Source organism: Mytilus californianus, unplaced genomic scaffold (genome assembly GCF_021869535.1).
Source record: "Mytilus californianus isolate M0D057914Y unplaced genomic scaffold, xbMytCali1.0.p SCAF_5, whole genome shotgun sequence".
NCBI classification, from domain to species: Eukaryota; Metazoa; Mollusca; class Bivalvia; order Mytilida; family Mytilidae; genus Mytilus; species Mytilus californianus.
In genome coordinates, this window is record NW_026262701.1 from 109,239,787 (window position 1) to 109,260,591 (window position 20,805).

Here is a 20,805-nt window from a genome sequence, read left to right on the forward strand (position 1 = left end):
ACGTCAAAAAGAAAGCAAAATATACCCCACACTGAACGTGTCTAGGTAATAGACTAATACACTTCTTTTTAACATCCGTAAGAGTATCTAGTTAATACTCTAATACAAATCAAGAATGTAATATGTAAAGCTTATACTGATGTGTAAAATATAATAAAGGGATTACTTCATGATCATTGATGCAAATGATTTTCGTTGAACATGAACTGACGTGTATTTTGTCGATAGTATATCCCGGTGTAGATGAAAAGAAATTATATTATAAATAGAAATGCTAATTTATGATATACATAATAATACTTCTTTTTTAATCGAAATCGCAACCAACTACATTATCTAAGCTTCAAATTAACATATAAGGCTTCTTCAATATCTCCATCGTCCTTTCCTTGTGTCACTGAAATAAAAAAATTCACAATCAAAACAGAGTATAAATCTCACAAAAGATATGTATGCAAAAACGTTGGCAAAAACTACATTTTTCTTGTCTGCCTTTAGAAGACTGTATCCTATTTTAGTATTGGCTAGACCACCGTCGACGTATCTAGAACACCATAAGTACAACAAATAAATAAGTACGTAAAGACGAGATTATGATACAATTGGTCTTTAAGGTGATTCTTTTTTAAAGGGATCAAGTGAAAAACAGCTTAACAGATGTGTACTATTACAAAGAGTGTCTTTATGGTATAAAAACTTTTCAAAGGATTACAATTCCTAAGCAATCTGAGTAACCGAAATAATTTCTGATATAAAATGCATATACCATTCAGTTAGGCATTTTTTTCTCCTGATACTTTAACATTTACCACTTTAAATTGTCAATCAGTATTTGTGACTTATACAACCAAGAATAGATATAAACAAGAGTGCAAACGCTGAAATGTCTCGCCTTCTTTACTAATCATTGATATTATTTTGATAGTTCTAAATATGTAGCTTTACTACAACTATCACATAAAGTTAACATGATCCAAGAAAATGAGGTCAAGGTCATATAAACCAAACAAGAAATACATGTACACCTTACTATCATTCAATGCACTAAATATAGTTGACCTATTGCTTATAGTTTCTAAGATACAGACTTAACCAAGAAAACTAAACATTGACTAATGAACCATGAAAATGAGGTCAAGGTCAGATGAACCATGCCAGGCAGACATGTACAGCTTGCAATCCTTCCATACAACAAATATAGTTGACCTATTGCTCATAGTAATAGGAAAACAGACCAAAACACAAAAACTTAACACTGAGCTCTGAACCGTGAAAATGAGGTCAAGATAAAATAAAACCGGCCAGATTGACATGTACATCATAAAATATTTCCACACACCAAATATAGTTGACCTATTGTTATGGTATTAGAAAAAAAGACCAAAACTCAAAAATTTAAAATTGACCACTGAACCATGAAAATGAGGTCAAGGTCAGAAGACACCCTCCAGCTAGACATGTACACCTTACAATCATTCCATACACCAAATATAGTAGACCTATTGCATACAGTATAAGAAAAACAGACCAAAACACAAAACCTTAACTATAACCACTGAACCATGAAAATGAGGTCAAGGTCAGATGACACCTGCCAGTTAGACATGTACACCTTACAGTCCTTCCATACACCGAATATGCTAGACCTATTGCTTCTAGTATCTGAGATATGGACTTGACCACCAAAACTTAACCTTGTTCACTGACTCATGAAATGAGGTCGAGGTCATGTGAAAACTGTCTGACGGGCATGAAGACCTTGCGAGGTACGCACATACCAAATATAGTATCCTATTACTTATTTAAAGAGAGAAATTAACATTACAAAAAATCTGAACTTTTTTTTAAAGTAGTCACTGAACCATGAAAATGAGGTCATGGACAATGAACATGTGACAAGCGGAAACTTCGTAACATAAGGCATCTTTATACAAAGTATGAAGCATCCAGGTCTTCCACCTTCTCAAATACAAAGCTTTTAAGAAGTTAGCTAACGCCGCCGCCGCCGTAGCCGCCGCCGCCGCCGTAGCCGCCGCCGCCGCCGCCGCCGCCGACGGATCACTATCCCTATGTTGAGCTTTCTGCGCTTGACAAAAAACAATAGAATAAACGTCGATATTGTCAACTACAGTTGCTCAGTCTTTGGTTTTCTGTGTTGTGTTTTTTGTACTGTATTTTGTTTTTTCGTAGTTATTCGTTTTTTTGCCATGGCTTTGTCAGTTTGTTCTCGACTTATGAGTTGTAATATTCCTTTGGTATCTTTCTCCTCTCTTTTACAGGAGAAGATAAACTTACCATTTGATTTCATACTTGTATACTCCTTATCCTTCATACTTCTATCCTCCTTATCCTTCATACTTCTATCCTCCTTATTCATCATACTTCTATCCTCCTTATCCTTAGGTTTCATAGTGATATACTCGCAGGGTTCATGAACAGTAGCTTTGCAGCTTATAACTAATTTGTCATTGGAAATCGCATCATCGTATACAACAATACTGTCACCCTTATTCTCTCTTTTTGGAAGGGATATTTTATTTTTAGACAAACTTGTTTTAACGTCCGGTTTAATCGCTGTATTGTCGTAGTGATCGGAGTTTGAAGAATTGGTTGAGTATAGGTTTTCTTGAGTGCCCGATGGACCGCTAGTTGTCAGTATTTCCATCCTGTTGGGAAAAAACATATTTTTAAATTTGCAGTTTTATAATTTATGATATCAAAAAAGTTCTAAGTTACGCAAATGAACCTTGATAACGATGAGAAGTTGCGTATAAACCAGTAGCACATCAACCTAACAGCAAAAATAGAACAACAATAAAAGGACAACTAGTGGTATTGATGGTCGCTACTTTCTTCGTATAACATTCGCTGGAAAAGCAAATAATATTCCCTAGTTATACAAGTGAATGAACGACCGACAAAAATGAAGAATATCACGAGACGTTGTTATTAGCTAGCTATAAAACCAGGTTCAATCCACCATTTTCTTCATAAGAAAATGCCTGTACCAAGTCAGGAATATGACAGTTGTTATCCATTCGTTTGATGTGTTTGTTTTTTTGCTTTTGCCATTTGATTGGGGACTTTCCTTTTTGAATTTTCCTCGGAGTTCAGTATTTTTGTGATTTTACTTTTTATTAGCAATTATTAAATTATTATAGCTATTATGGCTATTGTTATCTTATAGTTCGTTTCTGTGTGTGTTGCATTTTAGTATTTCAGTTGTGTCTTTGTTCTCCTCTTGTATTTGATTTGTTTCCCGCAGTTTTAGTTTGTAACCCGGATTTGTTTTTTCTCAATCGATTTATGAATTTCGAACAGCGGTATACTACTGTTGCCTTTATTTATAGTACTTGCAATTGTTTTTGTTTTTATGCCTTGAATGTTTCATTTAAATCATAACAATGCTATGATGCAAGTCTGCACAATAATCCTCACTGATCTATTATAATATGGATACTTTTGTTTTATTACTCACCTTTTTGCAACTTTTGAAGACTTTTTGCGGAAAAATGCTGAAAATAATTTCAAAATATTTGAAAAGAGTGGACCGGATAAATCCTATATGAAGCGCAGATTTGCTTGATATATTTTAATCCGCGCTTTATTAACAGGAAACCTGCAACCAATTCTCATTATCACATATGTCAATATTACATCTTTAACAACCTAAGCATGTTCTGTTAATAGAGCTCAATGTCACAAATTTTGTTTAGAGACTATTTCAATACGTAAATACTTTTTGTATCATTATAATAATGCTCCTAATTTTTATAATTTAAACATGTCATCATACTGTGTATATATAAATTAAAGACTTGTAGTGAATCACAATCAAGATTGTTTGGATTTGGTATAGATTATTGAGTGGACAGATATATAGGTGGTTAAATTAAACCACTGGTTTTACTTCTGGAGCATACATTTATAAATAACACATAGCTTCGTCTCGGTTGGCGCTGTTTTCTCGGGTAACACTCTGCTCCATCCCCTTCTCAACTGTGAGCTATTTAATTCATTATACTGAATTTGTTGATATTTTTGTCCTCAAATTTTAAATTGAAAGTAATAAACTGTGAAGTCTTGTACATTAGAACCATTCGTTTTTAATAAAGCGCACAATTGATCAAGCGTCTCCGTGATGGATAAAAGAATATAAGCCATGGAATAGAGTACATTATCTCCCTCGTATTAACCAATCAAGACCTGGCATTTTAGATATGAAAAATAATAAAGTAAAATAATAAATGTTATTCTTACGCTTTGATTTACTGTTGTGCTTATGTAGCATTTCATAACTCTGTCCGGGATTCTTTACACCAACATCCTCATATGCCTCAGGTACATTACTACACAAAATTGAAAGAAAATATGTTTTCAGGTTGGTTATCCATAGTAAATTAAAATGTAGATTATTTTATGGTTGTTCTATTTCATTTTTAACAATTCAAAGTATTTTGTGTTCTTTAAGACAAAATATCTGATAAAATGGAACTTATTTTTATATATGGCATTAGAATGGAGATAACTGTATTGTATTTCAAGCTTGGCCTTCGTAGAACTTGATTTGAATATCTGTTTATCTAGATCCGCTACTCGTTGATAGGTTAACTCAATTAGCCAAAGTAAAATCTACGTTTTTTCGGAAAGAGTTCCATATGGCACCCACACGGAATAAACTGTAATACATTATTATGTTCTTTTAGTATGGTGGGAGTGCCATATGGAACTCTTACCATAAGTTCATAATTGAAGTTTTACAGACTTTCTTGACGATACACGATTCATGTTATTCTTCGTATACTGAAATGTGTTTTTGCAAAGAAATATCCGACAATAAACTTTTATATGTAATACCAATATATTGTTTCCAATACTATCCATTAAAAAAAATAAAATATGCATATTATTTCCCGAGTTTAAGGTTAATCTTTCTAACAGTTTTAAAAATAGCTTACCAGTTCACAACTTTTTTCTTCTTTGCTTTTCTTTCTTTTTTTTCTGTTAGAAAATGAAGTAGAGGTATTCAAATGAATTTATATCTAAATACAGAATTATATAAATGTACTGTTTTATTTCGAATTTGACAATTTTTTTCTTGAAAATTCAAATTTTAGGAGAAGAAAGCTTAGAGGTAAAAGCAATTCACTTTTTCAAGAAAACTGTTTTCATCTGAATTCATATAAATAGTTTAATCAAATACTTATATCTGTGACATAATTCATACCTTGTACCCATTTTGAATCATCGACTTCATCATAAACTACCGTCCCATCTTCCAGTACACTTCTTACTCTATAAAACATAAAATATAATGTGGATTATTTAAGTCACACTTAATCAATGTTTAAAGTCTCAGCACTCTGTTTACCTGCACATATTACTTCACTTAATTCCACACACTATTATATAAAACAATGGGTTATTTCATTACAAAGTAGGGCTTGTATTATTGTGCTATGTTCATTTTTTGTATTCTTGTCTTTCTTTTTTGCTTTGTCTATATGCCATTTTGTTTTTCTTTGTTGACATATTTGTTTGTTTTATAGTGATTAAGATTATGATACAATGTTGACTGCTGTACACCTATTTTTGACATTTTGACATTTTACCTATTATGTCTGTTTGTTTTGTACACACATTGTTGACAATACAGTGGAATTTTATGCGACTGTCATACATGTGAGAGATTTAGCTAGCTATAAAACCAGGTTTAATCCACCATTTTCTACATAAGGAAATGCCTGTACCAAGTAAGAAATATGACAGTTGTTTTTCATTCGTTTGATGTGTTTGAGGCTTTTGATTTTGCCAATTGTTAAGGGACTTTCCGTTTTAAATGTTCCTTGGAGTTCGGTATTTTTGTTATTTTACTTTTGTTTTTTAAATGAAAACGTATGATGTGGCAACTATTTTGTACAAATCTTCCTAATAACATTCTTCAGATATACATACCTTTTTAGGCTCTCGGATATCAGTATTCATATTTTTGAATTTTGTAACACATTTGTTCGAGGATTTCTAAATTATTGCATTCTGTGCAAAACTGCAGAAAACGACAAAGTATGTTGGAAAGGGAGAGGAAATTTGCTTTACAACGGGAAACCCACTAACCACTCAAAGAGTTGTTTCGAAAGAGAGGCAAAATATATCAAAGGGACATTTAAACTTCTAAGTCGAAAAATAAAGTGACAAATGCCATGGCAAAAATAGAAAAAAGATCAAACGACAAACAACAGTATGCAAAACACAACAAATGTTTAAGTTCTTAAATCTACAGAAACTCTCCCTGTATGAGGCATCAGATTTGATGTCCCCATCCTGATCGCACACTGTTGCGTGATTATACTATCTGCACAGTAAAACGAACGCCAATCTTTAGCATGGGTGTTTATGCTGGATTGGTGAATGTAAAAAACTTCTTCTATACTCGAGTCAATCATTTGATCCAATTTCCGTCTATGACTTGCAAACAAGTAAATAACGTACCACAGTATGAGACAATTTTATGACAATAAAACAAATCCTTTAAAAAACGATGATTTATACACAATATATATATAATATTTACCGTGTTAATCTTCTTTCCTTTTGTGTTTCTTTTGTTTTGTCACGAGAAGTTTCTAAATAAAAAAAAAAAAACTGTAGCAGATTTAATTTAACCTTTCGTATTTTACAAAACAATTTCAAACTGCAAAATCATTTGAGAAGTAGAAACAACAGGATAATTCTAAATGATTTAATAAAATCAAAAATAAACAAACCAGCTATCTTGATACGGAGTGATTTTTCTTATGATGATTTACCAGGATCTGTGATGAATTATTACCAAAAAACGCTTATTGACGTTAAGTAGAGAATGATAAATAAGTTTATCTATTATTATAAGGATACAAATTAGCATTTTTCAGGAAGTGAAGAGATAGTTTGCATTTTACAGGTTGTCCTTCGTTTGAATGTTTCCTTTGAGCCGTAGAAACTCTTTTAACGTTCATTTGAAACTTCATTTGATGATCACTTTTGATGCGAAATGATTCAAACAGTAGAATATTCCGTGACATCATAGCTATTTATATTAGGTATGAGTATCTCTCTCCCTCTCTGTAATAATCTTCACGCATAGATTAGCTACAATTATTTAACAACAAAGTAAGAACAGCATACCCACTAAAACTTAACAAACACTGTCATAAATTTTATATTGTTCTCTCAAAATACAGGATTAATTCAATCATTCAGACAAATACGGGACACATCGAGATAAACGTTAGATAATTTGGCTGGAAATATTGTATAAATAGGACAGATAAACAAGGTGGTCTTATACCAATTTGGATGAACAAAGTGGCTGAACGAATTTAAATGAAATACTTGTACTACACGTAAGAGACGTTTTCTCAAAGAAATTAAACCATAACTGTAAAAATATGATAGAAAACACAATTACACCAATGCTTTACCTGGTTACTATATAGTATTTATAATTTTAAACTATAAATGGAACAAAAAAGAGTAGAAAGAACCATATAAGGCCGACTTTCCGAAGGATGATGACACTAGTATCTATAGATTTTCCAAATGAAATCCCAACCAAATAAAATATACTAATTTTGCTGCATTCGATGTGCATGTCTTGTTTTATTTTAATATTTTAGCAATAAGAGAAAATGTCTAGAAACCCAGTATGAATATATCAATACAAGGCTATAAAACTAATAATAATCTATAAAGAAGATAGCAATAAACTAGTAAGGTCAACTTTGCTGTAAATCAATAATCATATTTTAATTATTGTCAGAGTTAAAACATAGACTAATTGGTAGACGATACTCTTGGGGTATGAAATATACATAAAGTGATCCAGTAGAAGAAGTAAAAATGGACAATATGACGTAGGTACCATTAGGACAACTAGGCAGAAGATAATCTCGTGGACAACGTGGTAGATGACAACCTCAGAGAAAACTTGGAAAATTAAACCCTCATTGTCAACTTGGCAGATGATACCATCAGAGTCAACTTAGCAGATGATACCCTCAGAGTTTACTTGGTTTATGATACCTCAATCCAAAATGGCAGATACCAACATACCCTCAGTGACTATTTGGTTTGGGATATCCACTTTGACAACTAGGCATATGATACCCTCATCATATATTATCGGGGGGACTCTCAAGGACAACTGGGGTTCGATACCAAAAGTTATTACTGGGAGAATGATATAATTAGGGACAAATTGTGTAAATGATACCATTGTGGACAACTGGATAAGTGAAAGCTCAGGGCAATTCGGTGGATGATATCAACAGGGATTTCTCAGAAGATGATACCATCAGAGATTACTGGGCGGATGATACCAAAAAGATTAATTCGGAGAATGCAATCAACAGAGTTCACTAAGCAGATGATACACAGAGGAACAACTGAGTAGATAATACTAATAGAGATTACTTTGAAGATAATAACGTCATAGAGAATTTATAACAAAGGAAAATCATAGCGGATTATCCAAAAAAGTACCACATGGCAGATAATGTTCTCAGTGACAATGATAGGATGACACGTTCAGGGACAAGTGGGCGCATGATACCCTCAAGAAAATCAAAGCGAGTTATACTCAAGAACAACTGGACAGGTGTTACATTTAGGAACAAATGGGCTGATGATACTCAGGTAGAAATGGGTGGATGATACCATCAGAGATTACTGGGCGGATGATACCAAAAATGGGTTATTCGGAGGATGAAACCAACAGAGTTTACTAAGCAGATGATACACAGAGGAACAACTGAGCAGATAATACTAACAGAGATTACTTGGAAGATAATAACAGCATAGAGAATTTGGCGAATTATAACAAATGAACATCATGGCGGATTATCCAAAAAGGTACTACATGGCAGATAATGTTCTCAGTGACAATGATAGGATGACACATTCAGGGACAAGTGGGCGCATAATACCCTAAAGAAAATATATGCGAGTTATACTCAAGAACAACTGGACAGATGTTACCTTTAGGAACAAATGGGCTTTGATGATACTCGGGTATACATGGGTGGATGATTTACTCAGGGACAATGTTGGTTGATGATACCCTTCGGTAGTAGCTGGATAGATGATAACCTTTATTAACAGTTGGATAGATGACAATCCTAGCAACAACTTAATGATGATACCCTTGAGAACAACCTGACTGGTGATAAAAGTAAGGCAAATGTGGATAATACTCAGTAACAGAAATGTTTGACGATTTTAATACATTTGATGTGCATATTTTGATTAACTACAACAGAGAATAAAAATACAACCGAGAACATGTGAAAAAGCTATTTACGTAAAACATTATAACAGTATGAAAACATCAATTATCAAGTGAAGTAAAATCTCGTTAACGACTGTATACTCTGTGACCAATCGCAGATAATACCATCAAGGGCAACAACATAGCTGATACCCGCTGGAAAAACTGGGCATAGATACCCTCAAAACAAATCATAGGGGGTGACAAACTCAAAAACAGCTTGGCAGATGATGCAACCAGGTCTAACTGAACAATTGAAACCACAAGATATAAAATATCACCAGGAATAAAAAGCTGGATGATGCCTTCAAGGACAACTCGCAGAGGATACATCACGGACAAATGATCGGTTGATCCACTCAGGGGCAACCTGGCAAATGATACTCTCATGAACAAAGGACATTATTATGGTCAACTTGGAGAACGTTGTGGTCATGAATAACTTGGCGATTGAAATCGCTAGGATCTTGGTTACGGTTTCCTTAGAGACAAATGATAATGATGATACATTTAAGGGCTACTAGGCAGATATCCTCATGAATAACTATGCAGTTGTCCTTATGGATACCTAGGCAGATATCCTCTTAGATAATTAGGCGGATGATACCCATAGTGACTGTCTTCTATTTATGGTTCTGACAAAGGGTAGGGAAAATCAAATTTGCTATCTTTGCTTCAATCAAATGCTTTTTAAATGATCATCTTTTTATAAAAGAATGACCTACGTTTTTACCAGACGAAGTATTTTACAATAAAAAATAAAAATTAAAGTGTCTGTATGTTGACAAGCATTATTCCTTTTTATTTTAATAATTATTATTATTTGATTATTATTGTTATTCGCTTCACTGTAGCTTTATTATAATTCTTTTAGTTTTAATTGTGTCTAACATTTTATCTAATCTTACGATTAATTTATTATTGTATGTACCAGAGCTTCCACAGCGACGAATGACTATCATAGCAACAGCCAGGACAACAACACATACCACAATACCAGCAACAACAATAATCACAACTTGAAGTTGAAATCCAAGGGACATAAACGAACACAATGGCAATTCTTCTGTTGTTGTTCCTACTAAAATAAAGACATTGTTACATTAAATCCTGTATCGTTCAACATTATAATCTCACCTGAAAATAAAGAAAAATGTTCAACTCAATATTCTATTATGTATTTTTGAATTTCCCCTGAAATATTTGTTTTCTTGCCTGTCCTTTTTGAACAGAAGGCTGGAGACAATAAAACAAGACAACAGATATTGCAAAATATAAATAATTTCAAATTATGTCGCCCAGTTTACAGTGAAATAAAACAATAACCTTATTTTTGATTATTGTCATCGAATTCCATGACATAAAATTATTTTGTTTTAAGTGTTTCGTATATGTACCTGAAGGAACGTTTTGTGTCTTTCTGCTCCAAACATCTACTGTTCCATTTACCGATCCATAATTGTTCTGGATAACATATCTGTAATCCCCCGTGTTAGATACTTTGATCACTAGAACAGTGCCCTCTATCGGTACAATTTTTCTATGAATCAAGAATGGGATGTCCAGGTTTTGAGAGAATTTGGGGGGGACAAGTTCTATGCTATCACGGTATAGTTTTTGATGTATCACCGTTGGATATGAATAATACGATATCATAATATCAAAACTGTCTGTGGCGTTCACTATGCTATGTCCTATAACTACAGGATAATCTGTAATATAGAATAAATCTGTCATCAAATCACCATATGTCCACATACATGAGTAAGCAGTTCAAACTATAATCGAAAACAATGTGTTATGTTTAATCAAGCCAGTTGCATTTGAACCGTGTAATGGTAATCTTCAAATAGACAACTAAGCGAGTAATATCAGTATTGTCGACAAAGTTGACATCACTGTCAAGTTCCTAAACAGTTATAACAGCAATTTCTTCTTTAGACTAAATCATTATCAACTAATGAAAACATGCGTTACAAGCATGGGACCTCGGTGGTCGAGTGGTTTAAGTAGTTCAACTACTGTATCACTAGCCTGTCAACACTGAGGTTGTGAGTTCGAACACCGAACGTGGCTGGTGTGCTCGACTCTAATCTCAATTGACTAGGATTGTCAGTGTTTCTGCCTAAGATTGTTTGTTCTTTCCGGGCAAACCGGCTTTCTCAACAAAAAAAAACCTGACCGTCACAAATATCCATAGTGCTGAAAGTGGCGTTTAATACCAACCAATCAAGCAATCTTTATAAGCATGATCTAATTGTTATCTCTTGAAAAAATTGCAAATGTATCAGAAACACCTTGAATGGATTTTATTATTAGGGGCAAATGCTGTAAGTGTCCTATCTAATCCCAAAATATTAAGTCTATTATTTCAAAATGCAAGGTGTTTTAAGATGATGCAGATATATCCGAAGAAGTGGAACAGAACGTATTCTGTTGAGCTGTTCTCATAAAAATTTACAACTAAAATAGCACAGAAAATAAAGATGTTGGAGAATTTTTAATTCTTAATTCATGCTTATGAACGTTGTTTATCATCTTAATTACGTGTTATAGTGTTCTTTTTATTTGTCTTTGTACATTTTTTTTGAAACCTTTACTGCTTAGTTCATTTTTGGTTAAATCATTTTGGCGTGGCTCGGTATATATACATCCCGCCATTGTGTTATTCTGCTATGTTCAGTTTTTTTGTATTCTTATCTTTCATTTTTGCTTATGTGCTTAATCTATAGAGTGTCTATATGCCATTTTTTCATTGTTGACACAATTGTTTGTTTTTATAGTGATTAAAATAATAACATTATGCTGAATGCGGTACCCCATTTTTGACATGTTTACCTATTATGTCTGTTTGTTCTTCTCACACATTATTGTCAATATAATGGAATTATATGCGACTGTCATACAAGTGAGAGGTTTAGCTAGCTATAAAACCAGGTTTAATTCACCATTTTCTACTCAAGGAAATGCCTGTACCAAAGTCAGGAATATGACAGTTGTTTTCAATTCGTTTGATGTGTTTGAGCTTTTGAATTTGCCATTTGAAAACGGACCTTCCTTTTGAATTTTCCTTGGTGTTCGGTATTTTTGTTCATTTACTTTTTATAATAACTCTATAAATTTCAAAATACATTTAGACCTAGACAACGTATATATCATGATTTAAAAACCCCATCTCTTTATGTATAGATACTCAAGCAATATGGTATTTTTTTTATAACAATCATAATGTTAAACGATTTTTGTCGGTGTTTTTGCATAATGCCTTTCGGGACCTAAAAATAAATGGCAGGTGGATGGTTTTATGAGAATTTTGTGGAAAATTGATATCTATTCTAATTTTGTCGGCATAAACAATACTGAAGCGTAAATCTCCAGAAAACATGTTTCCTAAATGTTTTACATTTGTAACTATGGTACGAAGCACTACAAAAGTCAAAAAGTCTGAAAAGACCAGTTTTTGTCTGAATTTGCATGAATTTTTACTCGACATTCTTAATTTGTCTGAATAATTTTTAAAAATTCTTGACATAGTATGAATTTGTCTAAAAAGGTTCTTGATTTTTCTTGACAAGTGTCTTGACAGTATGAACATTGTCTTAAAATTTCTCGACACTTCCTGTATCATCTGATAAGAGTCTGGATTAGTCTCGACCAATTCTTGACTGTCTTAAATTTGTCTCGATCTGTCTTGACATAGTCTTGACATTCTTAATAATGTCTGAATATGTCTCGACATATTCTCGACATTCTAAATAATGTCTGAATATGTCTCGACACATTCTTGACAGTCTTAAATATGTCTTGACACTATCTCAACAGTATAAATTTCGCCTGAAATGTGACCAGACTTATTCTGCACTGTTTATGACATTCTATTGCTGTTGTATACTCCTTTTTATTATGGCTAAACTAAACTTTGAAGAATCAAGGATTAATTTGGTATAGTAAGATACCCTTTTGGTGCAACTAAGTTGGAATACCCTGAATAATCCCCCATGTAGTTTAATTTTGATTTATTTTTATTAAACATTTAAGTAATTGTTTTCACTTGGAATATAAGTCAAAGGTATTGACAAACAGCATTTAGATTTTTGCTGTTCGCAAAACTGCCAGTCAAATTTGCTTTACTAAAATAGGTGTCTTGTATCTCTTTTGGACCCCACAATTCATCTTTTGGGTTTGTGTGGCTAAAAAAAGAGGGGGTGCTTTCGTTTAGGTCAAAGAATTTGTTCCCATCTTGATTCAAAAACCTTATTCATTTTTTAGAACAACCCAAAAACATTTTTTATTCAAATTTGAGTGTTGAATTTTATAATTTTTTTATCAAAAATAAATATTTGTGATAACTCCTTCCTGAAAACCTGAAAAGAAAAAAATGTTTAGATCTATATTATGCATGTCTGTTTGAGAACCATTTCATAAGACTGATGATTTCTATAGAAATCATTGATGGGACCCATTATAAATACATTTTTTTTATTATTCCTGGAGTAGATAATAATTCTCTTTAAAGTTTTAATCTTTGGGAATTATTCAATTTGTTTTTATGTTAAAATAATTAACTTCATAATTTTGATGAAGAAAATCCATTTCAATTCAATTTTTTTTCATCAAAATGATGATTTTCATTTTCATCTATCAACAAACTATTTAAATTGTAGTGGCATGGTCGGTCAACTGATAAGTTGTATGGCTGATTACAGGTAAAGCAATAACTTCTATTTGACAGTTGCGTGTACTCTGCGGTGTGGAATACCTTAATTTTATGGGGAACATCCTGTCCATGTGTAATACTTAATATATTCCTACAGATGACATTACACAAATTTTTCTTCTGTTAAATGAATGATTTGTATATCATCATTATTTGCTATTTATATAAACCACATTTTGGTATAATAATTATTTACCATATCATCATTGAATATTATGAATGTAGAATGAAATATGTCTACAGTATGATTGGTTTGAATCATTTAATTTATAAGATTTAGGAATCAAAATTTGTAATTATTTAAAAACCCACATTGAAATTGTTTGTAAAGAAGTGTAACTTGAAACAACAGTATATCATATAAAGAGAAATAAAGATTAAAGTTATATCATGAATATTGGTCATGATTTGTAAAACTCAGAACTGTCAAGTAAATTTAAGACACGATTCAAAATGTTCAGAATATGTCAAGCCATACTGAGAAAAAATAAGAATGTTGAGAATATGTCGAGAAATTTCAAGACAGTATTCAAATGTCAAGATTTGTCAAGAAATTTTAAGACCATATTCAGAATGTCGAGAATATGTCGAGTAAATTTCATACAAATTTAATATAAATGAGAATTTGTCAAGAAGAATCAAGACACAAGTCATACTTTTGGAGAATGTCGAGTAAAAGCTCATGCAAATTAAGACAAAAACTGGTCTTTTCAGACTTTTAGACTTTTGTAGTGAAGTATTGACTGACATATAACTAATCTGTGAAAATTTTACTGGTAAGAGGGGCTATATTTGGGCTTTCTCCATTGGCATTTTGCCAAATTTTAGCGACATACAACTTTATTTGCCACTTATTACCTCTATCTCTCATAAATTGAATGATTGATTGGGTGTTGTTTGATAACACCAGTTGCAAATAATTAATGAATATTCAGGACGAAATAATCAAATCACAAATAAGCTCAAGCAGGTCTTGTGAAATTAAAATTCTTAATTCGTGCTTCTGAACAAAATGTAAGCTGAATATTAAACTGATCAGTTTAAATTCGAAGTAGGAAATTGAAATTAAAGAAGGAAACAAACAGTCATGATCAAACTAGTATAATAATAAAACAGTTTATTGACCTAAATTTTATGTAATGTTAAAGAGAGGCGAAATATACCAAAGTGACATTCAAACTCATAAGTCGAAAATTAACTGACAACGCCATTGCAAGAAAATAGAATGCCCAAAAAACAAACAACTATGTTTGCTGCTTTTCGTGTTGGTGTCTTTTACTATTAATATTCAAATGATACATAAAACAATTACACACATTAATGGATACATTGCACGGCGTAATTCGCCGTTTCAGAATCTAATGCATTCTGGGAAATATTTTCAAAAGTGTACACCAAAGCGTCGTGTTTGGTTAAAAACGTCCTAAACAATTGAAATTCAACCAATGACATGATGTTATTTTCATTTTGGGGTACGAGCAATACAATTACCCATTGTCCTTTAGATTCTGAAACGGCCAATTGATGAGCCTTATGTAAACGAAACGCGCGTCTTGCGAACTTTATCATAAGGCTGGAATCTTTGAAAAAAAAAATTCATAACTGAACCAAAATAAAATTAAGAAGCTAAAATCTCGATTAAATTGGGTTTTATTATTTTGGATGGATTAAAGATATTGATATGTTTTCTTTTGTCTTGATTTGACTGTTTCCATGTATTAGTCTACGTAAAGGCTAATTTGAAGAGTAGAATGGCGTATAATTTTATATTTAAATAATCTTTTGACTTGGCATGCTGTAAATAAGTAACACGTTTAAGTGTGTTAGTCAGTACATCTGGATCGTAGGTTTGTCCCGAATTTGATTTATACACGAAAATGATCACATTTGCAATAACCGAGGGGACGACCAATTAATTTTCGTTAAGGCGGATTTTCTAAATGAATAAATAATCTTGCCTAAGACCAGATGAAAACTAATATTATGCAACACAAAAAGCAGCAAAGAATTGTGTACAAACGTGAAAATAATTTTCTCGAGGAGTAGCCGAGAAAAAAATATAAGCATGCATATCAAAAGGTACAAATGAAAATTCCTTCTGCCTCCATCCCCCCGTAGTTTGTTCTCGTCGGATTTTGACAATATATTTAATCTCCAAAACGAACATAAATATTATCAAGCAAATAACCTATGGTATTCTACTTAAAGATGTATATGGTCTATGTAAATAAAAACCTACCATTAACTTTAAAATCAACAGAACCAACAGAAGTCTGTGTATTATTGGGATGAGAGACATTGTTCCCGACTGTGCAGTAGTACGTTCCTGTATCCTGATAAGTACAGCGTGACAACTTCAGGTAAGAAATGTTGTCAATGTTGACACCTGGGAGGTGTCGAATTACGGTACCATCAACACGATGTTCCCAGTTGCTAAACGTATACTTTGCTGGGTAACCCTCCGCTTCACAACTCAAATTGATGTTCAATAATCTGTCACATATGTAGAGTGGTTTCATATGAATAGTAGGTGGGTCTACAAAGGAAAACTATTTTATGGGTTAACTATTCAGCATGATACTTTATACAATGTTTTATTTATTCAATAACTTTGGCAAAGGTTTCTTTTTAAATTTTGATACTAAACCGTAGCAAAATAAGCTTGTGAATTAATCGTAGACTTCACAAAAAAGTCAATTATTCTTAGGAATGGTAATTAATTGTGTTTTAGCCTGATTAAATATTTAAAAACCTATGGAATATATATTTGAATTTCAATAAGTTTATTTTGGCTTGATTTCCTGTTTTCATTTAATTTACATAGAAAAATAAGCTTAATATATAGTCATCAGAAAATCTTACATTTTGGTTGCAGCTTTATGGTTTTATGATACCGAGGTTTTCCCTGGCTTCCTGTAGTAGTTACTTCTACCTCACACTTGTAGACATTGTATTTATCCGTCTTCTTTACGATAAACCGTAGAATACGCTGTTGTACAATACTATGCTGTGTGTCGTTCACATACCACTTAAATGTTCTAGTCTTGTTTTCTTCAACAGGATATGAACAAGTTAAATCTACATTAAAACCAACAGTAACTTCTGTTGTAACTGTTATCTCTGGTTGCTGTGTCGATTCTATTACTGTACAAAAAAAATAAAAAGTGGCGATTATTTGTTTGTATTATTTATTTTCTTTTTTAAATTTGATTTTATCTGTTTCTAGCTAAATTTATATCTTATGACACAAAACAAAAAAACAATCAAAGAATTCAAATATTTTATTTGGCTTTTAAAAAAAAAATTTTCTTAACAAGTATTTTTGATATTAAATTATACTTTGAGGAATGCAAATGATAGGGTAGATCTTCCTCTATTTCAAATCTAGAACTATAGAAATACAAACCCTTAAAGATACAACTTGTAAATCCTATCACTAGATACACCAAAGATGTCATTTAAACAATACTATTTCAAAAAAACATCTTATCGGTGTTAAGTGATCAAACTAATGAAAATACAGGAAGTTTGATGTCAAAGGTATTGTATTTAATCATACTACCGATAGTCATAGTCATAGCTATGAGAAACGCACATTTCTAAAAATTTCAGTTTCTAATTATAATTATAGTCACCCTCAAACAAATAAATCCAGGAAATATTTTTCTTGCGAATCGATTTTAACTCTTAAAACATTCTAACCATACAAGTAAAATAGTATATCTACAGTAGCGTATTAGGGACATAATAAAAATAGAATTGACATTGTTCATTGAACTTTTTTTTCGAAGTCAATATATTAACATCTAAATCATAAAATATCGACTTGAACTCGAAATACCCAATTTTATAGTTTTGACATTTTTGACTTTTTAAATTTTAAAAGTTTGACTTGAGTCTTTAAGACTTTTAATTTGAATCTCAACATTTCGATTTTTGAACTTACATTTGAAATTTTGAGCTTTAAATTAAAAAGTCGAAATTTCGACATTGAAAAATCGAAATTTCGAGTCTTAAAAACTCAAGTCGAACTTCTACAGTTTGAAGTCAAAATTTTCAGATTTTAAAAGATAAAATTACGAGTTAAATTTAAATTTGAGGCTTTTAAATGTCAAAACTTTCAGAAGTTTAATGTCAATTTTGTTTTTATTATGTCCTAAATACGTTTACGTATATATTATATCAATACAACAATGAATAAAAAAGTAAACAACATATATATACATTGAATGGTTACATGAATAGATGGCAAGGTAGCCGGTATTGATCTTTTTAGTAGCCAGATCTATTACATTGCATGACATTTCCTATTATTCTCATAGAAGCCAGGCCTATATATAGAAAGGCAAACTGGATGGATTGCGAACTAGTCCGTATCGATCATTTCGTATCATCCAGAAATGTAACTTCGAGTAAGATTAGTAATATAACGCTGTAACACAACTGCTCCAGTTTGAGGAGGATGGAGCGCTCATAAACAATGTTTTTCTCTTTTTTCATTTTTTTTCACATTTTGTTATCCCCGGGTCTAATAAAGCTTACTTTAAGGTATGGGTTTTGCTCATTGTTGAGTGCCTTATGGTTACCTAAAGTTATTACATGGTCTAAAGTTAATCGTCGTCTTATTTGCAATCATACCACATCTCCTTATTTTATAATATAAAGTTATAACCGTACATGCAAAACACGTAACATACATCTGACTTTGGGTTTCCGAAAACTGCCACAGGCATATGTCACTACATGTACATGCAATTAACCATTTAAAAAAAATAATTTCCACACTATTTTCAAATTTTAAAACGAATATTTTATTATCAGGACGTTAGTGGCTGTTTAATTGAAGAAGCCAATATTATATGTATTCATGACTTAAGTTATTTACTGATCGAGGTTGGCTAGCTAGGTATAGATTCTAAAAGACTAGGGGTCTATAAAGTGTAATGGCTGATGACAAAATTCACTGAAAGTTTTATGTTGTTTGCTGTATTCAAGGGAATTATCCACCCAGAAGCTACACCAATGTAAAAAATTCAAACCATACCAGGATAGTAGTATATCTACAGAAGCGTACTAGGGACATGATAAAAATAAGATTGACATAGAACTTTTTTCGAAATCAAAATAATGATATTTAAGGTCTTAAGATATCGACTAACACCGAAATTTTCACTTTTCAATTCTCGTAATTTTGGCTTTTAAAAATAAACCTTTAAAATCTTGAAATGTCGATTTTTTAAATATCAAAATTGCGACTTTAATCTTAAAAACTCGACTTATAAATAAAGATAGAAATTTTGATATTTAAACTATCGAAATTTCGACTCTTAAAATTGAAAAAATCAACCTTCTAAAAGTCGTAATTCTAAAATTTTACATGTAAAAATTTTGAGTAAAGTCCGAATTTAGAGATTTGAAAAGATATTATTTCGAAATTTTAAGATTTTTTAATGTTAATATTTTGACTCTTAAAAAAAATCAATGTAAATTTTCTTTTTATCATGTACATAATGCGCTTCCATTTTATATATCACATCAATACAACAATAAATGAAGGGGGAACACATAGTTATATATATAATGAATGGTTACTTGAATAGTTGTAAGGTATCTCGTTTTGGTTATTTATAACCTAGATCTATACATTGCATTGCATTTTGAATAGATGGCAAACTATCTCCTATTGTTCTCATAGAAGCCAAGCCTATATATTGAAAGGCAAGCTAGATGGACAGGACATTTGCGCCTTTACCTATAAAATCTTGATGAGTTTAAATCATTACGCAAATTAAAATCAACTTATATTTGTACCATTCATCGCTTTAAAAAACGGAAATAACATTCCTCTTTTATTCATTCCATTGTTTTTTTAACATATTTATACATCCTTCGCTTTCATATGCCTGAGTTTGAGCATTCCTGATGAACGTAAATCCAGAAAAGCACTTAGGACACACGCCGAAATTTATAAGGTTTTTTCCCCCGTTAACAGTTGATGTTGACTTTGAAAATAGAGTCATGATTGTTATTATGAATTTATTTGTATTCGATGAAGTGTTGTCGTTTTCATCTGACATGAGCAGGGACTCTCTAAGAGTACAAATTGAACATGTGAAGTAGGAAAATAGTTTGATCAATTTCTTCAAGCGCGAGTAAATGAGGGGTGAAATCAGCAAGCACCAACAGTAAAATTTTATGTTGATAAAGCGCAAATGACCTATTTCAAAAATCGCAAATGTCCTTAGAATTGAAGCGCAAATGTCAATTTCAAGAAGTGCAAATGTCCTATAAAAAAGCGCAAATGTCAATTTCAAGAAGTGCAAATGTCCTATAAAAAAGCGCAAATGTCAATTTCAAGAAGTGCAAATGTCCTATAAAAAAGCGCAAACGTCTCGCGCCTGGATTGATAGCGAACAACTCCGTATTGATCTTTTCGTATCCAGAAATGACACAGCAAGTAAGATTAGTTTGTGTCTTTTGACTTTAAATTTTGGCATTGCACGATTCCATGCATTTCTCAGACTGTTTATGATGTCTTTAGCCTAAATCCGTAGGATGTGTACTTCAGTCTGGAAGAACATGATTTCTTTCTTAGTTGTAATTGCCTTCGAAATAGATCTCATTAAATGCGAGTGTCTACTGTTTTTGTGTTTTTTTTTCTGTGTTTCAATCCAATCTATTGAGTAAAGCCATTTGCAACGGATTTTTTAAGTTTGTTACTTTGTTTTGCTCTTTCATCACTGTCCCAGGTTAGGGGGATGGTTTAGTGCTCATAGACATGTTC

The 20,805-nt window shown here is 32.0% G+C and overlaps 1 protein-coding gene across 2 annotated transcripts; it reads right to left on the reverse strand.

Annotated features, from left to right (window-relative positions):
- Positions 1–287: 287 nt before the first annotated feature.
- Positions 288–17,567, reverse strand: LOC127700553 (uncharacterized). 2 transcript variants are annotated; one of them, XM_052204095.1, is made up of 12 exons: positions 17,428–17,567; positions 16,884–17,165; positions 16,261–16,557; positions 10,702–11,016; positions 10,236–10,382; positions 6,572–6,623; positions 5,228–5,295; positions 4,959–5,001; positions 4,261–4,349; positions 3,479–3,515; positions 2,296–2,666; positions 288–397 (listed from the first exon to the last, which is right to left on the reverse strand). In XM_052204095.1, exons 1-12 carry the CDS (start codon positions 17,477–17,479, stop codon positions 333–335), a joined length of 1,818 nt encoding a protein of 605 aa, XP_052060055.1. In that variant the 5' UTR covers positions 17,480–17,567; the 3' UTR covers positions 288–332. The 2 variants fall into 2 exon arrangements, with proteins under 2 accessions (XP_052060055.1, XP_052060054.1); XM_052204094.1 differs by having other exon boundaries at positions 10,236–10,385.
- Between the last annotated feature and the right edge of the window lie 3,238 nt (positions 17,568–20,805).